Source organism: Rhinolophus hipposideros, assembly GCF_964194185.1.
Source record: "Rhinolophus hipposideros genome assembly, chromosome: 16".
Taxonomy (NCBI): domain Eukaryota; kingdom Metazoa; phylum Chordata; class Mammalia; order Chiroptera; family Rhinolophidae; genus Rhinolophus; species Rhinolophus hipposideros.
The window spans coordinates 59,186,187-59,211,849 of NC_138062.1; the positions used below are offsets into that span (position 1 = coordinate 59,186,187).

General features: G+C 49.0%; 1 protein-coding gene across 1 annotated transcript; it reads right to left on the reverse strand.

Annotated features, from left to right (window-relative positions):
* Positions 1-877: 877 nt before the first annotated feature.
* Positions 878-9,661, reverse strand: TLE6 (TLE family member 6, subcortical maternal complex member). The gene is made up of 12 exons (XM_081077410.1): positions 9,594-9,661; positions 9,169-9,214; positions 8,054-8,095; positions 4,455-4,800; positions 4,320-4,342; positions 4,001-4,061; positions 2,857-3,152; positions 2,512-2,762; positions 2,074-2,215; positions 1,571-1,721; positions 1,269-1,345; positions 878-1,108 (listed from the first exon to the last, which is right to left on the reverse strand). The coding sequence occupies exons 1-12, from the start codon at positions 9,623-9,625 to the stop codon at positions 1,004-1,006; spliced, it is 1,572 nt and encodes a 523-aa protein (XP_080933536.1). The 5' UTR covers positions 9,626-9,661; the 3' UTR covers positions 878-1,003.
* Between the last annotated feature and the right edge of the window lie 16,002 nt (positions 9,662-25,663).

A 25,663-nucleotide genomic window follows, 5' to 3' on the forward strand; every position in this document is an offset into this window, starting at 1 on the left:
AAGGATTGGGGATTATAGTGGAGCACATATGATGCCTGGCCCACTGTCATTGTCACAGCAAAAGTCTCAGTCCCAGGGGAGGAGGCGGCTGAGAGCTAAGGGAAGGGTCATGAAGACAGAGGGATCAGCATGTGTAAAGTCTCAGAGGTCCTTAAGGAGCTTGGCCAGATGAAGACCAGGAGGGCAGCAGCGGTTCCTCTTCAGCTACAACAGGAGAAAGGTCTCCAGATTAAGCACAGAGAAAGCCCATGGAATTGGGAGCCAGACTGGGATGACATAACCCTATGACAGTAGGGTGACATAACCACATCTGGTTTCTGGAAGCTCCCATGGGTTGCCATGAAGACCATGGGTTAGAAGGGCTGGGGGGCCCCAAGCAGAGATGCTGCTGGGACCTTCTGGAGGGAGATGGCAGTCGGGACCCCTGCTGGAAACAAGCCACACCCAGGTAAAGTTTCTGAAAGCCCCTTTTGGAGAAATAATTCTGGGGTTAAGGAAGCAACCCATTGATACCACCTGGGTCGCTTCTTATCCCTGGAGGAAAGGTGAGCAAATGGTAACCTCAGAGTCCTACTGAGGGTGGACCTGTCATGGCCTAAACAAATGGTGTTTTGGGAAGGACCGAGAACCCCATCCCTGGAATCGTGCAGGAAGTGGCTGGAAAACCTCTCTCCATGAGATGCGGAGATTTTAGCTCAGGACAGAAGGCAGAAGTGCCCCACATCCATTCCCTCTCCCAACAGTTGGGGTCAGTGGCTTTGATCAGATTCTCAGAGAACATAGACTTAAAAGGCTCAGAGACTCAAGTTGGACAAAGTCCTTACCAATCTCCATGAGACAGCCAGGGCACGATGGAAGACCAGATCACCTGTGTTTTCCCCCCAGTTGCTTTATTACACGTGACAAAGATCACCAGCCCCTCCACCACGCCCCTCCACCACTAGCCCCCTTCGTTGGGGGAAAGAGAGGAGGAGCCTGAGTTGGGATGACAGTGGTAAGGCCCTCAGTACGTGATCTGGTACACTGAGGCGTGGTCCCTGGACCCCGTGACGATCAGCCGGTTGTTAGAGGACACATCACAGCACATGACTGAAGAGGTCTCGGGTACCTGGGAGGGTTGGGCAGCACAGCAAGGGGGGGCTCACTTGCCCTTCCCCCTAAATCTGCCTGTCAGTTCAAATATGGTCCCTGTGGGGCCTCGGCACTGGGAGCCCTGGCCTCAGCAGCCCCTCGAGCACTGCCTGCCCCACCCGCGCCCACCCTGGTACCTGGAACACCATGGACCCAGTGGGCATGCTGTAGATGCTGACCAGGTTGTCCATGCCAACGCTCACCCACCACTGGCCTAGAAGGAGGCAGAGGGCCACACCCCTGGGAATCTGGGAGACAGGGAGTCCCCTCCTCCCTCATGCCCTGCGGGCAGCATCACTGAGGTTCCTGTTCATGAAGACTGTGGGAGGGGGCTCAGGAAGAGTTAGGAAGGGTTGGGCCCAGTTGACCTGAGGGGGGAGCCCTGTGGGAGGCTGAGGGCCACAGGGGACTCCCCCACCTGGTACTGCTGCCCACTCACCGAAGGGAGAGAATTTGAGAGCGAGGATGGTGCTGTCTTTACAGCCCACCAGGTGCTTCTGGCCCCCACGGGTGGGCTGCAGCCATTGCTGGCCATTGGCTGTGCCCACCAGAACCCAGTCCTCCCGAGGGCTGGGGGAGAGGCTTATTATCTGGGGGGTAGGTGGCAGGAAGGAACTTGGTCAAGGCCCAGCCTGGCCTGGGAGGTAGGCAGGAGCACAGGACCACCTGCCCATTTCCTGGTTACGAGTCCCCAACAAGCAACTTTACATCTCTGGACCTCAATTTGCTTGTCTATAGAATGGGTTGGTCCTCTACTTTGTGGGATCACAGAGACTAAATGATAAGACTATGAAAGTATCCAATGCTACTCCTCCCGGCAACACCAACACGTGGGGTGCCAATACCGCCCCCCCCCCCGCCCCAACCCTCGATGTCCACCTCCTTATCTAGCCCAAAGCCCAGCCACTACCTGGCTAAGCAGGCCCATCCCAGCCCCCACACCTGAGACTCAAATTGGTATTCCTGAGGCTCCCCAGCATTCCTCAGGTCCCAGCATCTCAGGCAGGCATCCAGACCACCCATCCAGATGTTCTGGCCTTTGACAGCAATACTCTTGGCTCCATTTGTGGGTCCTGGCAGGTCCCTGGCCGGGAGAGGCATCAGGAGAGGGTTGGGGCCAAGACTCTGAGCTTTGAGGCCCAGGACCACCACCCACCCAACCACACGTAGTTGACAGATAAGGAAGTTGAGGTAAACAAAAAGTACCAAGATGGGGCTTTGAGGAAACAGCCCAGTCAACATTTGAATCTGGGTCTTCAACTCTCTCAAATCTGAGTTCAAGCAGGCAAGAGGCTTTAACCTGGAGACTGCTGAACGCCAGCTCAGGGCACGAGGTTGGAAGGAACTCTCAGGGTCCCCCCGCCCATTCCAGGGCCACACCTGACCACACGCTGGTTCCGCAGGTCCCAGATCCTGATGGTGCCATCAGTGAAGCTAGCGAAGGCCAGCTTGTCCTCCAGCTTGGCAGCCAGGGCCTGGCAGGTGAGAGCTGCACAGGGTAGCTCATCTCGCACATAGAGGGAGGGTGCCGTCAGGTCCCACACACTCACCCCGGCCAGGTTGTGGCCTCCCGTCAGCAGGGTGGTGCTGTCTGAGGACAGCAGGCAGGTACGCAGGTAGGCCCCGTGGGTCTGGGGTGGGTAGAGGTGCAGGTAAGCTCCCTCCCCGGGAGGTAGCTCTTCCAGCTTGCACAAGTCCTGCCCCTGGAGGCAGTTCCAGCCTCACCTGTACACACAGGTGGCTCACAGGGAGCCTGTCCTCCACCACCTGGCCAACCAGACACCACACCTTGACACCACCCCTGCCACAGGTGAAAGCATGCCGCATGAAGCTGCTGACTGCTATGGACAGCACGGGCTCCCCATGTTTTAGTGTCCGCTTCTTCTCCATTCTGTATGGGGTGGCCAACTTCCTGGAATGCCGGGGCAAGAAATCCGGCCTCCAGGCATCTTTGAAGTCCTCAGGGTCCCAGCATCTTAGGAGGGGACACTTCGGGGTCACCAGCCTGCCTGTGAGCCCCTCTGCCCGGAGAGGGCATCCATCAAGCCCTAGAGGGGCTTTGTTCTTTTTCAGATGTGGGGGTTTCCCCATTACACTATACCTCCTCTAATCTCCTATCCACAGCCCTCCAAGTATTTTCCCTCTTCCATAACCCACCCCCCTCCACCAGCCCGGCTTCTACCTAGAAAACTCATACTCATCTTTCAAGGTCCTAACCATTAGGCCCCTTCCTCCAAGCTGTCTCTCTCTCCCCTGGGCTCCCCCAGCCTCAAACCATAAGGTTGGGAATACCTACATTGAGCTCTGACCTAGCGCCCCTCTCTCCCCATTCCACGTGAGTTCTTTCCCCCAATTCCTTGAGCCTGGGGTGGGAGGGGCAGTGAAGATCACTGCCTACCCACATCCCTACTCAGACCCCTCATCTCCATTTATGAGGACAGCACCGTGATGGTGATGGGGGACACACCTACACCTCTGGTTCCCTCTACCTCCTGGGGACCGCGGTAGAGAGAGGAGGGACAGTGCCTCCACTTACATGGGCTTCAGAAAGTGACAGTCTCTCCTAGCAGGCACCTGTGGGTGGACCAACATCACAGCTAAGACGTTTTGGCTCCCTCTGCCCCAGTCCCCGCAGACTTTCGGGGTGGGGTGCCAACTCAGACTGATCTCACCTGGGCCACACGGGAAAGCATCCCCCCTGCTGCCATGCCTGGCCTTGCGCGCCCTTCTTGGGAACCTACTGGGGAGCTGTGGGGGGGTTCTAGAGGGCTGAGGACTGGGCAGAGATAAGAATAGATAAGCAGCAGAATGCCCTCCCCACGCCCACTCTCGCTCCCGAGCAGGCCACCCCCCTGCCCACTGAGATTACCCAAAGCATCTTTAGTACACGGTTCCACTCCAGAGGAGTGTGGTCCTGGCTCCTGGCTTTCCTGCCCATGAGAAATAGGGCAATCTGGTCAGACCAGAGAACCTGCTTAGGGTCTGTCTTAGAACCAGAAAACCCTAGGGAGGCCCAGACAGTAAGGACAGGACTCGGGAAACTGCCGCTAGTCCCATCTTCCCATCTGGGTGGAGTTGTAGACAGTCTTGGGGAACAGTCCTGAGTCCTTGGAGGGCATGCAAGAGCTGGAGGTGGTGGACCAGTCCCATGGGAACTTGCCAGGATAACCCCCAGCGCACTTACTTACCAGGCCTGGCACCTGTTCTGTCACTGCCAACAGGAGGGGAAGAAAGTGATAGAGACAGCAGAAAGACAGGGTCAGCCTGTGCCGTCTTCCATGTGCTCTGGCAGGCCGCCCCCTTCCCACCCTCAGAAGACTCACGCCTGTGACTCGGCTGGTCCACCTCACAGTAGGTCCCAGCAAAAATCTGCCAGAGTTGCTCGGTCAGAACATCCTGCCAAAATAGGGGCTCCGAGTCCCAGGACCGCTGCGGGTCTAGCTGGCGGACTGGGGTTTCGTCCACTCTGGAGGGCTGCTGGAGCCAGTCGGATGACCTCATGGCCATGACGTCTTCAAAGTCCAGCCCCTGGAAACTGGAGGGCTGCGGGGGCTTGACCTCTGGGTGCCGGGAAGCCTTGGGGCTGGCCGGCCCCCAGGAGTCCTGGTCAGCCTGTTCACCAAGCGGGGGTTGGCTGCAGGTCTCCATGATCCGTAGGAAGTTTTCTGCCTGGAGGGGGGAGCATCATCCCAGCTAAGGCTTTGTGATTGGACAGCCCTGGGCACAAACCCCCTCCTACAAGCAGGTTTCCCCGTGTGTAAAACGGGGATATACCACCCACCTTGAACGTTTGGGGTGGTTCGCCATACCCAGAGGCCAGCCTTGGCAGCGGGTGATAAAATCTAATCCTAGAGGCCAGTGGCCATTATAATATGGTAGAAAGTGGAGATCTGGGTGTGTCTCCCAGCTGCTTTTCTCGGGATGTTTGAAAACTAAAACCCGAACACCACACTTTTGCTTAAAATGGCTCCAGAAAGCAAAGCAATATGTACATACGTCCCTTTGTGTGGGGCCGATATTTGAATCTTCTTAAACATTGGCAAGACACCAAGAAACTGATGGGTACCTCTTGGAGAGAAGGACCCACAGCAGGATAGTTAGGAGAGTCAGTGGGAGGGTCACTTACATTATTTTATATTTAAAATTGAGCGACATTCCAAATTTAAGTTCCAAGTTTCTATGGACACAGAAGGGACTGAATGATCTATCTCCAATTTTCCTTTTCTACCCGCCCACAGGCTACCCGTCTGCTCTTTCAGGGTGCGCTCCTCCCTACTACAAAGCCTGCTCCTTTCCTCTGTGGCACTGACCCGACACAGGCACTGAGTGCATTTTTAACCTCTCCTTCTACATGATTGTGCCGCCTCGCACAGTAACCCCCGGCCACCAATGGCTATTTAAACATAAAGTTAAGTACAATTAAAAATGACATTCTTCTAGTTCCAGCGGCCATATTTCAAGTGCTCAATAGCCCCACGGGGCCAGCAGCTGCCAAAGCGGACGGCACAGGCACCGAGAACCAAGGGCAGTGGTTCCTAGAACATGCCAGGCGTCCAGCTGAGGATACAGCAAACAAGGCTGGAACCTCCTGGCCAGTATTCCCAACAATTCGCAGTGGGGAGATCCACCTTCTTGGCACGATAAGGAACTCAGTGGGAATGGGCATTAAGTGCCGCTATATATAGTCCAGTGCCAGACTAAACATAGTGACAGGGAATTGCTCTAGAGCTGCCTAATGGGGTAGCAGCTAGTTTCACGTGGCTATCGAGCACCAGAAATGTGGTTGGTAACACTTGCTTAATGTCAACGTAAATAGCCGCATGTGTCCCATGGCTACTGTTTAGGATAGCATGAACTTGGTCTTTGGCTCTAGAGGCAGATGCACACTTCCCTCCATGGTAGATGCTTAGAAGCTCCCCAGAGTTGTCTGGCCCAGAGCAAACTCCAAAATCCTGTGAAAATGTTCTGATTCACAAAGAAAGATAATTGATAAAGAAATGCAGTATAAACGCCAAGGGTCATCAGTTCTGTTTAACAGGTACTACTGGCATTCCCATTTTGCAGATGAGAAAATGGAGGCCCAATTTCCAAAAGTCAATTTCCAAAAGTCAGAGGAAACATGGGGCCAGGCAGTGTTTACCTGTTTACCTGCCTCTAGGCACAGCCTGGTCCCTCTCCTGCCTGTTGGGCAAACAGGATGGTGGTGGGTGGGGCTGGGATGTGGGGACCCCCTCTGAGCCCTCAGCCTCTGGGCTGCTGTCTCCTGGGACAGTCAGTGATGGATTCCCCAGCTGGGCCTCCCAGCAGTGCTAAGCCCAGGAGAGCCTTCCCCAATTCGCCCTGGCTCGTTAATGCGCAATTTACTGGCACTTTAATGCACTCAGCATGAAAAGTGCTGCTCCCTCCTGTCTGCTAGCTGGCCCTCCCTGGGGAGAGCTGTGTGTAGGCAGGCAGCGGGGAGCAGGGGGGCTGCCTGCTGCTGTGGGTTGGGATTTTAAATGCACAGCAAGGAGGCTGGGAAAACAAGGAGGGGGAGGTGGTCTGTGTGGGACCACATGCCTTCAAGGCTGCTAGGGATCATCTCCTGGGTGGGGGTTGGGGGAACCCGCCTGGGTCGAGCAGCAACAGAAGTAGCCCATCTTGGGGCCTCATTCCCCACATCGTGATACTCAGCAAGAGCTGTCAGATTCCTCCCCAAAGCACGACCAAAGTCTGATCATTTCTCACCACTGAACTACTCTAAGTGACCAGCACCCCACAGCTGGACGGTCCTCAGTGGTCCCCAGGCTTCTGCTGACCCCCTACAGTCCATCCTCCCTGTAGCAGCTGGAGGGCGCCTGTGAGCACCTGAGTCAGGTCCCGTCCCTCCTCTGCCCACAGCCTTCCCTTGGCCCACAAGGCCCTGCATGACCAGCTCCCTCCCTCACGCTCACTCTGCTCCAGCTCACTCTGCTCACACACCAGGCACGGTCCTGCCTCAGGGCCTTTGCATATGCTGTTTTCCAGACACCCTCATGGCTCCCCTACCTCCCCTCCTTTGAGCTCTCTGCTCAAATGTCACCTTTTTAGTGAGTCCTGCCTGACCACCCTGAATTACAACTCACTCCCATCCTGGCCCCCCACATCCCCTTGGGGCTGCTCTATTCCACCCCCACCTTGCCTGGCCTTCACCATCTGACACTTCTGTTTACCAAGCTCCTCTCATCCCAAAGGCAGGGGTTTGTGTTCTCCTTTGCTATTTCCCTGGCGCCTACAACAGCACTTGGCAAGGTGATGGATAAATATCTGTTGAATGAATAACTGTTCTGGTTGCTTCCTGCCCCCCCTACAGCTCTGTCTCTCCCTGTTCCCAGAGCTGCCCACCCCAGCCCCTGCTAAATCGCAGACATGGCCCTGGCCCTCTGCCAGTCACATCTGGCACAGACAGCAAGGCCTGCCAGCTCCCAGGAGAAAGGGGCCAGGTGGCAGGAGGACAGGCAGGGGTGGAAGTCGTGCTTCAGCTTGGGCAAGGCGCCCTGTGCAGGGAGCCAGGGCCCCCGGTGCAGACCTGCCCCTGGCTCGCGTGAGCCGGGCCCTCGAGAACTCGCAGACACATGGAAGATGCAATCTGGGTGTGCCGGGCCCACAGAGCAAGCCCGTCAAAGCTGAAGCCACTGACCTACAAAGAACCGAAAGGCCCCAGCGTCACCTGAGCCACGCAGGGACCCAAGGAAAAGGCCAGAAGATGCACTCCCAAGATGTGGGGACATGCTGATATCCTGGGGGATTACAGGTCCTAGCTCTCCTCTGCCCACAACCCTTCAGGGTCCCCATCTCCATGGGGTCCTCCAGAGGCCCACAGGGCTTTCCTGCCCTCCCCTCCCCCACTTGTACCCTGCCTTTCGAGGGGCAGCCGTACCTGAGTCCCTGGTCACTCACTCACCTGTCTGTGATGTTCCTGCAGACTCTGCCGGACCTTCTGGAGCTGTGAAGTAACAACAGGGGTCACAGTGGGCAGTGCCAATGGAAGTGGGCAAGGGTCTGTCATTTGAATGCTGTGCATGTTTCTCCCCAGCTGTGTGACATTGGTAAAGTCACTCTATTTCACTGGTCCCTACTCTCATTAACAGGATACCACTTCATACACTCAGAGTGGGTGCTAATTAGGGAGACCCCTGGATTCCATTCTAGATGTGAATTGAACGTCAAGGGCCTCCCCAGAGACCCCTCCCCCTTGCTCACTCAGCTCCCACATGGGCCTCCTCATTGTTCCTCCAACACACCTGCCCCAGGTCCTTTGTACATACCCTGCCCTCTGCCTGAACACCATTCCCTGTTCTCTCTAGAGGTACCAGGAGCCCCTTCTCTTCTGCAAACATCACTTCCTCTGAGACCTTCCTGATTGCTCTAGCTCAAAATCTTTACTCATTTTTCATTTCATCACTTTCTATTTTCTTTATAATGCTTACATGTTTGTGAATCTTGTTTCTCAATTTATTTGTCTCTCTCCTCCCCTTAGAACTGCTCAGTCCAATGAGGTAGCCACTAGTCAAGTGTGGCTATTCAAATTTAAATCAGTTAAAAAACAGATGCTCAATTGTCACATGTGGCTAGCAGGTGTCTCATTGGACATTGTTGACATAGAACATTGGGAAAAGTTCTAGAAGATATCAGCACATTAGAACATACATCCCTCAAGGGCAGGGACTCTAGTCATGCTCTGTGAGCTGAATAAACAACTCCTTTAAATATGGGATTTCTAGTTTTCACAGCAAGGTTATTACAAAAAACTTGGGAGAATTTGAGATCTTGCTCCTGGGCATATGTCGTCAGTTTGGCTCAAATAAACGCATAAAAATTCTCAAAAAAAAAAAAAAAAAAAAAAAAGAAGGAAAGAAAGGAAGAAAAACTCACATGAAGCTGGGCCTCAATGGGTTAACTCACTTGCCCAAAGTTAGCAAAACAGAGAAGAGGGTGTCCCTGAAATCCTGCTCCTGGGGCCTAACAGAACCACCTTTCTAGGATGTTCTGGGAGGGGCTGCTTGGTTTGTGGCTCACCAAGTAGTAAATGCTCTCCATCTGTGCCGGCAACTGAGGGGGGAACCTGTGGGGGAAGAAAGACCAGCTGGAAGGGGAGGGATGCCCTCCTTCCCCAGAATGAACCTCTCCCCATGGTAGGGTGGGAATGAAGGTCCCCTTCAAAGGAGCCACATTTAAGGCAGCCTCAAGATGAACATGATTTTAATGCAGCATTTAAAAAAATATAATTGAATGCAAGCAAATGCACGCTGAACAACAAAAAATCAAACATTTAAATATAAAGCCAGGGTCGGTATTACTGGTTTGGTTTTCCTTCTGTTTCAGGCTCCCCCTATTATTAGTCCTGTCATTTGGGTCAGGGGCTTCTGAGCCAGCAAGAGACCTGAAATCTTTCCCTCAGTGGAATTTAGGGTCACAGCAGGACCCCTGTGAATCATCCTCACCTGGGGAACTGCTTCTTGAGCTGCTCCAGCATGCCCTGATAGTTCAAGGCTGGAAGGCTGGCCCCAGGATGAGCCTAGAAAAAGGTTCAAGAGGGTGAGGTAGGACTCCTAAAACCTGAAGGTAATTTGCCTTCTCTCTTGCTACTTAAGTACCCACAGAGTATCTTCTATTTTGCATCTTGCCTTAAAAATATAAACTATTCCCTCTCTGGTCCTTTACGGAAGAAATTTGCATCCCCCCCCCACCCCTAGCCTAAACTGTTAGCAATGGTCATATCTGGGAAGTAACGTCTGGAGGAGGGGGCAGTTTGCTTGTAACATATTAACAGATGATGTAGTCATGTTTTACACCTGAGTGTTAAGTAAGTTTAATTTAAAAAAGCAAGTGCCTTGGCACTAATCAGTAGGTATGTTGGGTTAGCCTAGCCAGCCCCTCCCAAGTCCTTCCATCAGAAGCAGGAGAATTAGCTATGAGCCCGGTCCCCAGGCTCTTCCCCCCTCCCCCAGAGGTTCATGGCCTCCTCACCAAAGTTCCTGGGGGCCTTACCATCTTTGGAGGTTGCCCCTGGGAGCTGAGATGGCCCCAAGAGCTCATCTTCAGGTAGTAATCACAAGGACTCTAAAAGCAACAAGGATATGGCAGGTCCTGAGGGCAGAAGGCTAGGCAGTGGCAGGGACAAAGCAGCCCCACCCCACCCCTGGGCCTTCTACACCCTACACCATGGTCTCCCCTCCAGAACCCAATCCTGGATCCCAAACCCCGACTGACCTCCAGCATCCCACTGCTTTCCCTACGGCCTATATTCATTCATCAAACACTCTGGTGCCTGCGGTAGTGCTGATTAATAGTGGGGACCCCCAGGGCGAACAGTCAGGGCTGGGGGAGTCCAGAGAAGGATGCCAAAGCTCAACCTTAGTTTTGAGACCAGTTTTCTAAAGCATGGGAGAACATCATTGGAAAAGGGTTTTGAAGGATGAGTAAGAGTTGTTGGCCAGGTGAATTAGGAGGAATTTCTCAGGCAGAAGAAAAGAGACCTCTTCATTACCACAATCACAATTGTGCCACCAAACTATATTCTTTGCTTGGCTTCTGCCTCTCAGCGCCCCTTCAGCCTCCTCCACCGCCCGGGGACCCTGGGATCCTCCAGCTGACCTGAGGCCTACCCACCTTCCGTAGAATAGAGGTTCAGAAGAAGCAAGGAGGTAGCCGCCCGGGTGGGCCAAGTTCAGGGAGAAAGAAGAGCCTCCCCTCACCTGGGGGCCATTTGACCAGTCGGGCCCCGCCCCGGCCCGCCCTGGTCCCGCCCCGGCCCGCCCCGGCCCCTCCTCACCGCCAGCTGCACCGCAAAGTCAATCAATGAACAGGCAGCAGCTGCACGTGGGCTCAAGCTTCGGGGACGGCAGACAGAGGCATTGGCCAATGGTGAAGCCGCTTGCCCACGTGGGCCGTGGCCACTGTCTCTGATTGGCTGAATCGCCCCAGCCGCCGCCGGGCTGTCAATCAGAGCACAGGGCGCTGCTGCTTAACCCTTGCGGTCCCGCAGCCGGGAAGGGCAGCTTGCAGGGCCGCAGGCAGTTTCGGGTGCTGGCGGGGTCGAGGATATTTACTTGGGCTTGGGGCTTGGGGTCACAGGGTGCAACCTGGGGAGGGGCCGAGCGGCGTGTAGTTGTATTGGTTGGAGAGAAGCTTGGTAATTTTTCTCCATGCTCTGGAGAGGTTTATGGCGTGGGATGGGAGGGTGGGGGGCTGGGACTTCGGGTGGAGATCTCTAGCACTCTCATTCTGATCCTTAGATATGGGCTAATAACATTTTATGATGTTAAATAACGTTCAATGAAATGAAGCTTCAAGCCCCCTTTCTGGGGAAAACTTACCATCTCCCTTTTAGCCATGCTGTCTATGAGCCAAGCCCCAGGCTACACATTTTATCAAGGTGAATTTTCCTAACTCCCCTCCAAGCCCAGGGAGAGAGGATGTTAGAACCTAAAGCTTCTAGGTACTGAAAAGGCCTGGAGGCTGGTACTTTTTTTCCAGGTTCAGGCAAATTTAGGATGGGGTGGTGGGTAATTCAGGCCTGGGAGGATGTCAGAGATAAGTGGGTGGGGGATTGTAGGGGGCTGTTGAGGGATTCAAGAGTTTCGTGTTTGCCCAGTTTGAAATGCCTACTCAAGTTGTGAAGTGGTCAATCTGGAATTTTGGAGTGACAGGCCAAGTTTCTGGCTACCCCAGGACCTTTGCACTAACTATTCTCTCCACCAGGGATATTCTCCCACCTGACAGTCACTGGCTTACTCCCTCACCTTCAGCTCTGGCTCAGAGGGACCTCCATTTTCCCTTTGTTATTTCATTTTCCTCCAAATGTGGTTTGAATTGGAGCTGATTTTGTTTTAATCTCAGTGGCTCAAAATTCATATAATGCTGATGGGATTCTAATACATTCTCACAGCTGGCCATAGGCTCCTGGGCCGGTGTCTGGCTTGGGACCCACACAAACCAGAGACCTCTTCATTTCCCCTGATCTGTGCTTTGTCACTGTGGGGTAACTGAGGGTTCGGATCTTGGGATGCGTAGCCCCCAGTGGTTCTGATGTAAATATGTAACTTGTATTTTGTGGCTGGTCCGTGGAGGAGAAAGTGAGGGCTGCTGTACATGAACCATAAAAAGAGGGTTTTCACCCATGATCCTTCAACTGGCCCTTAATTGAAATGTATTTTATTTATGATCCGGCCTGCTAATTGCCTCCCTCTGTGGACTTGGCTCTCCTCTCTGTGGTTGTAGACTTTCATCTGGGCGCACCAGTTCATCCAAGGTTGGCTTGTCTCGTCTGGTTTCTGCTAGATACTTGTGGCTCTTTACAACGAATTGAAATTAAATAAAATTTAAAACTCAGTTCTTCAGGCCCTCTGGCCAATTGTCAGTTGCTCAGTGGCCACATGTGGCTGGGGACTGTCTGCCCTGGACAGCACAGATCTAGAATGTTCCCATCATCACAGAAAGTTCCACAGGACGGGGCAGATCTGAGGTTCTTCAAAAAGAATTGTGGGTCCATGTGGAAATCAGAAGCATTTTATGGCAGCCATTCCATTCTCACTTTTTGAAAACTCCGGCATGGGGGGGGGGTTGGGTAATATTTGGTACTTTTGCTGGTATGTGCTCCCCACTGCTTCTTTCTTTTTCTGTCCCCTGCCTGCTCCAGCCTGGCCAGCAGGGACACAACCCCCTTGAGCCCTTGGAATGGGGATGGATGACACAGCAGATAGGAAAGGAGGAAGCACAGATTTCCTTCTTGGCTCCTGAGCAGTGCTTTACTTGGTGGAAATCCAAGGTCTGGATGAAAGTTTGAGAAAAAAGAGGTTTACATTTCCAAAGCTTTAGAATTCCCTGGGCCTGCCCTGGAGACCTCAGGCCGCTTCCCCAGGGGCCCCAGGGTCACCTGGGTTGGGTGTGGGCCAGGCAGAGGACTCAAGAGAAAGCCCAGAGTGGAAAGGGGGCTTTGGAGTGACCACAGGGAGGTAATAGTAGGGAGGTGGTGACAGGCTTCAACTGTCTCCTTTTCTCCCCCATCCCCAGAACTTCCCAGTGGCCCACAAAGCAAGAGACAATAGCCAAGTGTTAGAAATTAGGGAGGAGCTGCAGAAAGTCTGTAGGTACAGGGCATGCCCTGGTGTCTGGCAGAGGAATGAATGGCAAAGAGCAGCAGGACAAGGACCTTCTGATGTTGCTGGCCTGGCTGGGAGATACTCAGAGGTGGGCTGCTCCCCAACTGCCCCCACTTTTGAACGCCACATGACAGCCCTTGAACCTAGACCTGGCCCCAGGAAAAGTGAATTTATCGAATTACCTGGCATTGATTGAGGTTTGCTCTCTGCCACCTGGTGGAAAGTGGCTTGCATTCCTTTCCCCTGGGCCACTGTAACAAATGACCACAAACTGGGCGGCTTCAAACAACAGAAATCTATTCTTTCACATCTGGAGGCCGGAAGTCCAAAATCAAGGCGTTGGCAGGGCCAACTCCCTCCAAAGCCTCCAGGGGAGGGTACTTCCTGCCTCTCCCAGCTTCTGGTGGTGGCTGGCAGTCCGTGGCCCTCTGTGGCTTGTAGACACATCATTTTCATTGCTGTGTCTGTCTTCATGTGGCCTTCTCCCCTGTGTGTCTCTGCATCCGAATTTCACTCTTATAAGGACAGCAGTCATTGGATTAGGGTCATACTTCAGTATGACCTCATCTTAACTAACTACATCTGCAATAACCCTGTTTCCAAATGAGGTCACGTTTGCAGGTGGTGTGGTGGAGAGAGGAGGGAGTGGAGGGGAGGTGGGTTAGGATTTGAAGGAATCTTTCCGAAGGACACAATTCTACTCTGTACGAGGCTCAAAAGGGAAATTAAGTCCTACAGTGACCCACTCAATTGTCTACGAATCCTGATATCTCCATTTTATAGAGGAGAAAACAGAAGCCCAGAGAGGTCAACTGACTTGCCCAAATTCACAATTACTGAATGTCTAAAGTAGGATTTGAACCCGGGTCATCTTGTTTTAGGCTATAGCCTTATAACCCTTATAACATAACTCCCAGATCTAAACTAGGTTTCTTCCACTGAATTGCCCACATAGTGGCAATAGTTGGGCCACTCCCTGGACTCAAGCTTGGAGGAAGGCATATCCATTCCAGAGGTGGATTTTCGCTCTCGCTTCTGAAGAAATCCAGACGTATTAGCTAGTGTTACAGAACAAATTGCCCCCAAACTTGGTGGCTTGAAACAGTAAGCCTTTATCATCTCACAGTTTCTGGTGGGCAGGAATCTGGGGGTGGCTTTGGTGGTTCAACTTTGGGTCACCGATGAACACTGATCCACGTTACAGCCTTTCTTTCTCCTCTCTTCACAGTGAACACCTTCTGCCACCAGAACTCAATTGAAAAATCTCTTCTCAGAGAGGCTCGGTCACTTTCTCTTATGTGCCCCGAATCCTACTCACCACCCTGTGATATTTTTTGTTTTGTTTAATTCTTCCTTGTCTGTCATGTTCGTGTGTTACCAGAAGGATGACTGCAGGGACACATGTTCATGCACGTGGATTTGTGCGTGTGCTTTTTTGTGTGTGCTTATTTTCCTAGGATGCCTGTATCTCAGTTGGGGGTCCAGTGTGGCTTTGAACTCTCCAGGGGGTCTTGTATGTTTTTGACACTGTTCTCAATTGGGCCTGGGCAGGATGGGAGTACTGAGGTTTTTTGATGGTCAAGCTATGGCTGTTTTAGGCTGTTGAAAGCTTCCCAGCAAATTTGCAGTGGACCAATTGTTATTCTAAAGGCGTCAGTGAATAAAAGCAGTGGATTTATCCCAGTGAGACCGCCCTGCCCTCAGTATGGAGAGGCTGCAGAATCCTTTCTTGAGGGTCCAGTTCATTCGTTCCAGGAGGTCAGAGGACGGGAAGGAAGTCTACAAATCTGACATAATCCGGTAGGCTGGTTCTGATTTGAACTCATGGTCTCTGGCCCCCTCTTCTGGTGAAACTTTTAATTACAGCTTCATTTAAGTATATTTTGCATAACAATGAAGTCATCCATTTTAAGAATAGTGCTCGATGATTTTTAGTACACTTGTCCAATTGTACAACCATCACCACAACCCGATTTTAGAACATTTCCATCGCCTCAGAAATGTCCCTCTTGTCCGTTTTGTCAATCCTTTCCTCCCATTCCTAGCTTTCTGTCTCTGTAGATGTGCCTTTTCTAGAAAAGTCATACAAAGACTCACAAAATATGTGGTCTTTTGTGCCTGGCTCCTTTCACTAAGCATAAGTTTTTGAGGTTCATTTACGTTTTTGTGTGTGTCAGTACTTCGTTCATTTTTATCCCCCATTGGTATTCCATCACACGGATGAACGGCATTTTGTTAATCCATTCTCCCCTGATGGACATTTGGGTTGTTTACAGTTTGGAGTAATCATGAATAAAGCTGTAATGAACATCCGTGTACAGCTCTGTGTGTTGGAATTTGCTTTTATTTCTTGGGTACACACCTATGAGTTGAATTGTTAGGTATGGTTATGATAATGTGTCTGTTTAACTTTTTCAGAAGCTGCCGGGCTGTTTCCCAAAGTGACTACATCATCTTCTATTCCCACCAGCAGTGTCTCAGGGCCCCAGTTGCTCCACATCCTCACAGTGGAATCACTTTTGAATTAAGGGATTCATGGTGGCTATAACTTTATAATACACACTGGGAACCAATTTTGGGGTAACTTTTTATTTTGATATAATTTCATACTTATAGACGAGTTGCAAGAATAGTACCAGTCCAGTTTCCCAATGTTAATATCTTGTCCCTTTTTTTAAAAAAAAAGATTTTATTGGGGAACAGTGTGTACTTCCAGGACTTTTTTCCAAGTCAAGGTGTTGTCCTTTCCGTCTTAGTTGTGGAGGGCGCAGCTCAGCTCCAGGGGGCACAGCCCACCATCCCTTGTGGGAGTGGAACCTGCAACCTTGTGGTTGAGATGACACACTCCAACCAACTGAGCCATCCGGGAGCTCAGTGGCAGCTCAGCTCAAGGTGCCGTGTTCAATTTTAATTGCAGGCACTGCCCATCATCCCTTGCGGGAGTTCAGGAGTTGAACCGGCAACCTTGTGGTTGAGAGCCCACTGGCCCATATGGGAATTGAACCGGCAGCCTTCGGAGTTAGGAGCATGGAGCTCTAAGCCACCGGGCCGGCCCTATCTTGTCCCTTTTGATCCATCATTCTTTGTGTATACATGTATATGCATATGTAAATTATAAATATTTCCCCCTGCATTTTGGGCACCTTTATCCCAAAAGTCAGTCGGTATTTCCAAAGAATAGCGAACTAGGAGGTTTTGAGAGTGACGAGGGGTTCTGTAGTCATGCTTTTTCTCACATTGAAATAATTTTTTATTCTGGATACAATGATTTTGTCAGTATGTGTTTCACAAATATTTTCTCCTTGCTGTCACTTGCTTTCTTGTTTTCTTCACAGTGCTTTTCAAAGAGCCAATATTAAACATTTTTAACGACCCACTCGATCTTTTCTTGGTGTGTATTTGTCACATTTTCTGTCTATCAAAGAAATCTTTGCCTAACCCAAGGTCACAAAGGTTTTTCTCCTGTGTTTCTTCTAGATTTTTATAGTTTTAGCTCTTCCATTCTGGTCTGTGATTCACTCTGAATTGATTTGTGTGCAGTATAGTATGATGAAGTTATTGATTCTGAATAGACAGACATGTCCGTAAAAGGAAGACCTGTAAGAATTTTCAATTGTCTTTCAATTGAGCCTGTTAACTTAATGCAATTCCAATCAGCTGTCCCAGTCCATCTCCCCAGCCATCCTCCACACCTGAGCTTCTCCAGGTCCCTGAGATGGCAGCTTCCAGCCAGGCGTTGCCCACGGAGTCCCAGACCTGCCCAGCCCCCTCTCAGTCACCCTGGGCCAGCACATCAGTATCAGAAGCATCTTGCCTAGAAACTGGAAAAAGCTGGGGCTGGGTCCCCAGGAGGGGATGTGGGGCATAGTAAGGGCATGTTAGAGGTTTCCTGTGGATGATGGAAATCAAACAGCTGTGCTGGGTTTGGGGCGACAGCAGAAGCGACCAGCGCTTGCAGCCGCTTCCCCGTTCACATTGTGATATGGTATATTTATCACATATGCTATTTATTAATATGGTTAATAGTTTTGGTCCCTCCCAACCAGAATCTTAGGATGAGAGCAAGGATTTTTGTGTTCATTATTGCTGTATCTCCCCCGTGCAGAGAACAGAGTAGAGAATATAGAAGATGCTTAATGAGAATGTGTTTGAGGAATCCACATTCATTTTCCCTGCATCTATCCAACGCACAAAAACAATATTCACAAATGTGAAAATATGAGCTACGTCGCCATCCAGTGGTCAGGACAGGATATCACAACGCATTTATTAGTAAGAAAAGCCACATGTAAGAGAAGCACAAAATATGACCCTATTTCTGGAAGAAATGAGATTTTCAAGGAAGAAACATTCCAACAATGGGAATATCTTTTTATAGGAGTGTGTTAGCACGAGGAAAATATTGGGGGAAATAGGCATTTATCGTTTATGTGAATTAATCGCTTCTCGGCCTTTTGGCTCAGAGCAAGCGTAGTATTGTTTATGTGAATTGTTACGTGTGTCAGGGTAACCTAGGCGCTCAAGGATTGCACGGTGACCACACCCCCAGCTTCACACCTGGTCCTTTTCAGGTCCTAGCCACGCCCCCGGGGCTGATCCAGGATAAGCCACGCCCACAGCGCTACTTTCTGCTTCAGAGACGCCCTAGAGGGGAGGATCCAGCCCCTGGGCCCAATCGCGTCCCAGCTCTGCTCAGCGATTGGAGGAGGCGGATCGCCCCGAGGCTCCACCAATCCCAAACTCAAGGCCCGCCTCCTCTTCCGCTTCCGGCAGTCCCGGAACCGGAAGAGAAAGCGCGGATAAGGGAACCTGCAGCCGCGGCAATCGCTTTCTCCGCGTTAGCACGGAATGAGAGCCGCTGGTGGGTACGCAGCGGAGGAAGGAAGAGTCCCTGCCTTACGGTGGGCATCCCCCTCCGTAGGACAGTGCCCACACCAAGAACCCTGTGTTTTTTTTTAACTTCAAAATAACTATAGTTTCTCGGAGGTTGTAGTACTAGTACCCTTGGCCCAGCGTCCCCCAGCGGTGACATCTTACAGGGCTGCAGCACAGTGTCAAAAGCCAGAGGGCGACCTTCGTACAGTCCAAAGGTCTTACTCAGATTTTGCCAGTTTTGCATGCACACGCGTATGTGTGTGTTTATGTGTGTGACATATTATGACATGTAGATTCGTGCGACTGCCACCCACATCAGGACACACAGATGTTTATTACCACGAAGATCCCTCCCGAAGCCATTGTTTTAGGGATGCTTGGAATCCCTGATGCATGTGGTTACGTTAAAGTTAAATTCCCTGTATGGGTTTGTCCCGGATGTGTATTTTCTAGTTGTTGGTTTAAGAGTTTTACTCATATGTAAGTATTAGCTCACGCTATGAGACAACCTGAAAAACATCCTTTTGTAAAAGAAAAACTAATTTTTGATTGCCGGAACTCTGTTACTCAGATTTGTGCCCCAATCTCCCATTTTGATTGAATCTTGCAGCTTCTCCTTTAATTCTTTTTTTTTTTTTTTTTGCTTACAATATTTTGAGGCCAAGTTACTAGGTGCATACAGATTTAGAAATTATATGTAGATCCACAGACCCTTGTCTGCAATTCCAGAAGTCTTAGAACGTATCCTTTTGGTAACTTGTTTTGCAAGAACGTAAGACCATATCCACATTCCTTTTGGGGGGAAAAGCTGACCCTGACTTCTGTGCAGCTCTTTGTAGTATTTAGTTACCTCACTTAGCGTGACTGTTTCTACCTTCCAGGGCAGAACTATTATGTTTGATTATGGGTTGCTACCCTGGACCCTGCTGGGGGGGTGCGGATGGGTAGTATGATAATTGCCTTGAGAGGTACCTTGTCATCTTTCAAAACAAGCCAAAATTTAAGGCTTGCATTGTTTCTATGAGTTCAGATGAGGGCTGGATGGCCTGTATCTTTGTATCGGTATGGTGGGTTATTCCTTTTCTCTCCGTACGGTGACAGTCTTTTCCCACTATTAATACCTTCTAATTCATTGACTCCACCCTTCGTGTGTTGAGAGTCCAATGGTGATAGATAATAGTCTCATCCTTCCAGTTGCTTACATTCTAGTGGACAGAGATGGTTGGTCCAAAGGAATAAACAAGTAACATCATGTATCTTGCCACGTGGGATACCATCTGTTTTAATCGCCTTCTTTCCACTCCATTGGTGAAGGAGTGATGCCTGCCCAGGGTGGACCGACACTCCACACCATTCCACACTGGACAGATAAAAAGGATAGCGGTTTATTTGTCACACAGACTCACAGCCTGAGGTAGGAGGACACTGCACACCCCACAGAGAAGTGAAATCTGTTTCTGGGGATAAACAGGAGCTGTATCTGTTCACCTGGGTAAGGATGGTTGTTTGGTGAGAGGACTTTTTTCTGCAGGAGTAGAGTTGGGGGGAGGGGAGTGATGAGGCCATTCAGGGCCCTCCTGCTTTTCCCAGATCAAGGCACATAATACTGAGCCTTAATTTTAGGCCTTACCCCACACCACCCTAGGATACAAACCTCCACATTGCACGTGAGACAGTCCTTTCATTTCATTCTTTTTCTTAAATAACAGCTTCACTAAGGTATAATTCACACACCGTGCAAGTCAGCCGTTTAAAGTGTAGTCTTAGTACATTCACAGTGTGTGCAACCATCACCACTATCAATTCCAGAACACTTCCTTTACCCCATAAAGAACCCTTGCCCCGTCCCCATTAGCAGTCACTCCCCATCCCTTCTTCAACCCCCTTTTTAAAACCACAAACCCACTTCCTGTCTGTGGACGTGCCTGTTCTGGACATTGCACATAGATGGAATCACACACTGTGTGGCCTTGTGTGTCTGGCTTCTCTCACTGAGTCCCGTGTGTTCAACGTCCGTCCATATTGTAACGAGTGTCGTGCTCCATTCCTTTTCATGGCCAAGTAATACTCCAGCGTGTGGATGGACCACACTTTATCCATTCATGGATTGACGGACACTTGAATTGTTCCCTGTGAACATGCTGCAGTGAACATTGATGCACCGTTATCTGGACACCCATTTTCAGTTCCTTTGGTTATATACCTAGGAAAGGGATTATTGGGCCATGTGGTAATTCTCTGTTCAACTTTTTGAGGAACCACCAAACATTTTCATAGTGGCTGTACCATTTTACATTCCCACCAGCAATGTACAAGAGTTAACATTGTCTCCACATCCTCAATACATCCACCATGAATTACTCATGCTTTTTATTTTCTTAATTTTGATGCATTGACATTTTGGTGCCTCAGTGATCCTGGAGGGAAGGTACCTTCCAGAGTGGCCAATTCCTTGAGACAGTAAACAGCTCACCTAAGAGCCTACTGCCTTTCAAAGGCAAATCAGTCAACCCAGAGCCTACTCCCCATCACCTCCCTCTCCAGGGGCTCTCACACTCCAGGTCACTGTCCCTCTGCCCTAATCACCCCAGGGCGAGGTGCCAGACTACAAGGGCCACCCCCTTGTCCCAGAGCCCCCTGGAATTTTTCAAAGCCTCCAGTCCTAAGCCTGCCTACCCTTCATCAGCCAAATAAAGGCTTTTGCCTACATTTCCCCCTTCATCCCTCTGCCTCCTGTCCAACTGTGGTGCTTCCTAGAGTGGCGTGGCCCTGTGTATGGCGGGTGTGCCTCTGGGGAGTTGTGAGTAACACAATACCTTTTCAGGGGCACTTGCCTTCTCTGTTGGCCTCAGCATACCTGGATAGTTAAAACCGACGTTTCAGAATAGCCAAGACTTGTTATTTTCCACTTTTTGTATTATGGCTTGATGAAATCTATTTTATCATTCTCCTCCTCCCCGCATTGTGGTGCATGCTTTCCGTGTCCTGTCCAATAAATCTTTGTCTAGCCCTAGATCTCAAAAATAGGCTCTAATGTTCTCAAAGCTTTCTGTTGTAGCTTTTACATTTAGATCTATAATCCATCTCAAAATAATTTTTGTTTATAGTGTGAAGTTGAGATTTGAGTTTATGTTTACATAGATTTCCAGGTGTTCCAGAATCATTTTCATCTTGAATTACCTTAGCCCCTTTTGGGAAAATTAATTGACCACATATGTGGGGTCTGTTTCTGGATTTTTAAAATCCTTTCCATTGAGCTGTTTGACAACCCGTACACCACTCCAGCACTGTCTTAATAACTGCGAATTCACTTGCTGGGGCCGCCGTGACAGAATAACAGACGGGTGGCTTAAACAGCAGAAACGTATGCTCTCACTGTTCTGGAGGCTGGAAGTCAGGCATGTTGTGAGCAGGGCTGGTTTATCCCGAAGCTTCTCTCCTTGGTTTGTAGGTGCCGTCTTCTCCATTTCCTCACATGGTCTTCTGTTTGTGCAAGTCTGTGTTTTAGTCTCTTTTTATAAGGACACCAGTCAAGATTGGATTAGGACCCACCTCAGTGACCTCATGTTACCTTAATTACCTCTGTAAAGATCTGTCTCCAAATACAATCACATTTTGAGGGGACGTGACTCAGCCCATAACACTATACTTATACTAAAATCCACAGAACTGCAAACCATGTGAATAGTCACTTTTACTCTATAATACTTTATTTTATTATTATTTTTTTGCTATTTATTTATTCCCCCTTCTTTCACCTCCCTCCCACTCCAGTTCAAGCCGTTGTTTCTCAGTGTAGTTGTGTAGGACACAGCTCTCTGGCCCATGCTGGTGTTATGAGCCTTGCACTCCCCCGGCTGAGGCAGTGGGTTCCCAGATGTAGGTCTGGCCACTGTCTGGTAGCACTCAGCAACATAAGGCAGCTCACTCCAACCTCCGCTGCTCACTGCTGCTCACTGCTGCTCACGGCAGCCCAGCTCCAGGGAGAGCTGTTGCTCACAATCGTAGCTGTAGAGGGCGCAGCTCACTGGCCCATGTGGGAATCGAACCGGTGACCTCAGCGTTAGGAGCCTGGTGCTCCAACCACCTGAGCCATTGGGCCGGCCTACTCTATAATACTTTAAAAAGAAGAGATGCAACACCAGGTTTGCATTGCATCTTGGTTAGGACAGCCAGCTCTGAAGAACATTTTGGGGATAAAAGAAATGTAGACATACTATTTCCCTGAAAATACGACCTAGCCGGACCATCAGCTCTAATGTGTCTTTTGGAGCAAAAATTCATGTAAGACCCAGTATTATGTTATAATATACCTATCTTATATTAAAATAAGACCGGGTCTTATATTAGTTTTTGCTCCAAAAGACGCACTAGAGCTGATGGTCCAGCTAGGTATTATTTTAGGACTAAGTATAAAGAAATATAACAAAGCACAGATGCGCACACTCTGGCGAAGGCTTGTCAGTATGATTCCAGTAATCCTCATTTTCTGAACTGGCAGAATTATACCAAACACCTAACCACAAGCTTCAGGGGGGTGATTAGGTCTATGGGCCGGAGGGTGCTGAGTCAGGGTGGGGCACCCCCGAGAGACGAAGCTGCCCCAGTCTGTTCATGAGTGTGGGTGCCCAGTCAATATTATTTCTTAAACTTATTATTATTTTTATGATTTCTTAATAATAAATAATTTCTTAAACTTAAACTTAACATAATTTTTTACTTAAAATTATTAAACATAAATATTTAGTGTAGTGTTTTCTGAGTATGACGTACTTTGCAGTTGAAATTTAAGCATGAAAAAATAGACAATTTTCAAATATTTATTTTACCATGTTATGTGACCACCTCCCAGTTTTGATATGAGTCTAAGTTCGGAACAAGTTCTCAAAGCGTTTATACTGGATCCCTTGAAATTTACCTTTTTTATAGATGCAAGGGCAAATCAAATTAAGAATAAGAGCCTTAATTCTCCCTGTCAAAAATAGATTTCTCCCTCCTTTTTGTTAGAGCATTTTCTTACCAGAACTTGTAGTGACTTCTCTGCCCTTTGAAATGTATGTAAACCTCTTTAAAAGCCAAATAAGGCTCTTGCCAGCTTTACCACCCAAGAGTCTTTCTGGAGGAGCTGGGGGCCATCTCTTTGAAATGCAGTCATCAGAGGAGATGGTACCCTTCTCCCAGTTTCTGTGGGAGGCTAGGAGCCTACCTTCTGCAAGTGCTTCTCTCTAGGTTGCAAAACAACCTGCTGTCATAAAGATATTAAATGTTTTCCTTTTTTTTTCTTTTAATTTTTTTTATTGGGGTGTGGTGTTTTTCTCCAGGGCCCATCAGCTCCAAGTCGTTGGACTTCAATCTAGTTGTGGAGGGCACAGCTCAGCTCCAAATCCAGTCACTGTTTTTCAATCTTTAGTTGCAGGGGGAGCAGCCCACCATCCTTTGCAGGAATTGAACCCCGCAACCCTGTTGTTCAGAGCTCTCACTCTAACCAACTGAGCCATCTGGCTGCCCTGGAAACGTTTTCCTTTTGATAAAGCCAATTAGCTAACAGAGATAATCACCCACCAGGAGCATTGATGACAAACTGTGTGACCCATGCTGTGGGCTGTCACTTGAGGACTGGTTATGTTGCATCTGCTTGGCTATAGAAGGGGCCAAGACTTCTTTGTCTTTGTGACACACAGACACCGTGCCAAAAAAATGTATACACATTTTAAGAAAGGAAAATTATGAAAGTTGTAATAATATATACCGATAACAAAAGATGAATACAAGTCACATTTGACTTCTGCAATTACAAGAGGTGCTCAAAGTGGTTACCATCAGCGTCCAGACACTTCTGATTACAGCGAACTACTGCTTGAGCAACGTTGACCAGTGTCCATTTGTCCCGTCCCAAGCAACAAGGGCAGTGAGGGTGCAAGAAGGGGTGGTTTGGGTTAAGTTTTTAAGCAAGAAACAGAGACTTCATGCAGTTAAATCTCTCCGAAGGCCAGGGGTCTCTCAGTCTCAGAGGGCTGGAGCCCAGAATAAAGCTGGCTGGAAGTTTTTATTGAGAGGTTTGCAACTACAAGAAAGCAACATTGTTTCTTACACGGTCTGTGAGGATCAGACTTCATAACAGAAAATGTTTATTTCAATCACCCTTTGTCTGTACACAGCGGAAGCACAAGGTCCCAGAATGTTTTGTACCTAAAGTATGTACCTTTTCAAGATCAAGTCTTTCATATTGTAACAACTCCGTTAAGAGAAGTGGAAACAGGTGCAAGGGGAAAGCCAGAGCCAGCAACAGACTTTCCCAAGCAGGGGGAAGGGGAGGCAAGGCCCCTTCCCATACCTGTCCAAGGCAGCTCGTTTGGGGTCCCCACTCGGTTCCGCCTGGCTTAGGTTGTATCTCCCGTGAGATATCTTACCCGTCTTTGGCTGCAAACCATCTTTTGGGGACCAGACAGAGAGAGATAAGGTGTAAACACAAGGATGGAACAGAGTCCCAGAAAGGCACAATCTCATAAACTCTTCTTTCCTTAAGGAAAGACATGAAGGGACAGTTGGCTAGGCTGTTGTATGACTACATCCATTTGTATACATTTTTTTGGCACCCTGGTATATAGTTTTTGTCTTTGCAGTTTCTTAGCAGATTACCTGTAATGCATGTCACATTCTGGTTTAGTGCTGATTTAGTAATAAAACTTTTTTTTAATGTTTCTGTCTTTGTGAAAGGTTTTCTGGATTGGCAGGTGGTTTTGTTTTCAATTACACTTCCCCAACATAGAGCAATATTTGAGTAGCAAAAGATTGGAAATAAGCCCAGTGTCTAAATATTGAGAGGAACTGGTTCATAAACTTGTATGGTCTTACACTCTTTATAAAGATTAAGGAAGACATCTATGGAGATGAAAGAGTAGTAGGATTTATTTTTCATTGAACTAAAAAAGCAAATTGTATTGCTGTGTGTACACCATGTTACTCTTTAATAACAAAGTTAAAGCAAAGCATTTAGATGAAATTGCCCCCTTTTACATAAATGCTGAGCAGATGTACAGGAAGTTCATGGAATTGGTAACTACGGGGGTCGGGGTAAGTGGACATGAGTGCTGAGGATCCTGCTATGGGCACGTCTTCGATTTTTAGTCTCAGGCTAGACTTGTCGAAATGCAGCATTGTTGATTCACAAAAAGAAAAGTATTAACCGTATTTTTATTAATAGTAAATAGTGTATACATCAAAATTAATTTATTTTTAATTGGAAGTATTTTCTACTTAGGAAACCAGTCTTAGATTTGTTCCCTTAAACACTAATTTTTATGAAAATGATTAAAACCTACTTTCAGACTTTGGAAAATGCATATTTATAATTATATTCATAAGTAAAATTGTTATGATATTGGAGTTTATACTTTGACTCTGTCCACAGCTGGAGGGTATTTTTGAAATGAGCAGGCATAGGAAATGTTCCAGGTGTTTTGGTCCAATTTAATCAGTGTATTAAGAGTTTTCAGGTGCAACCCAAATTTATTTAGGCTTTTTTAGTTTTTCCT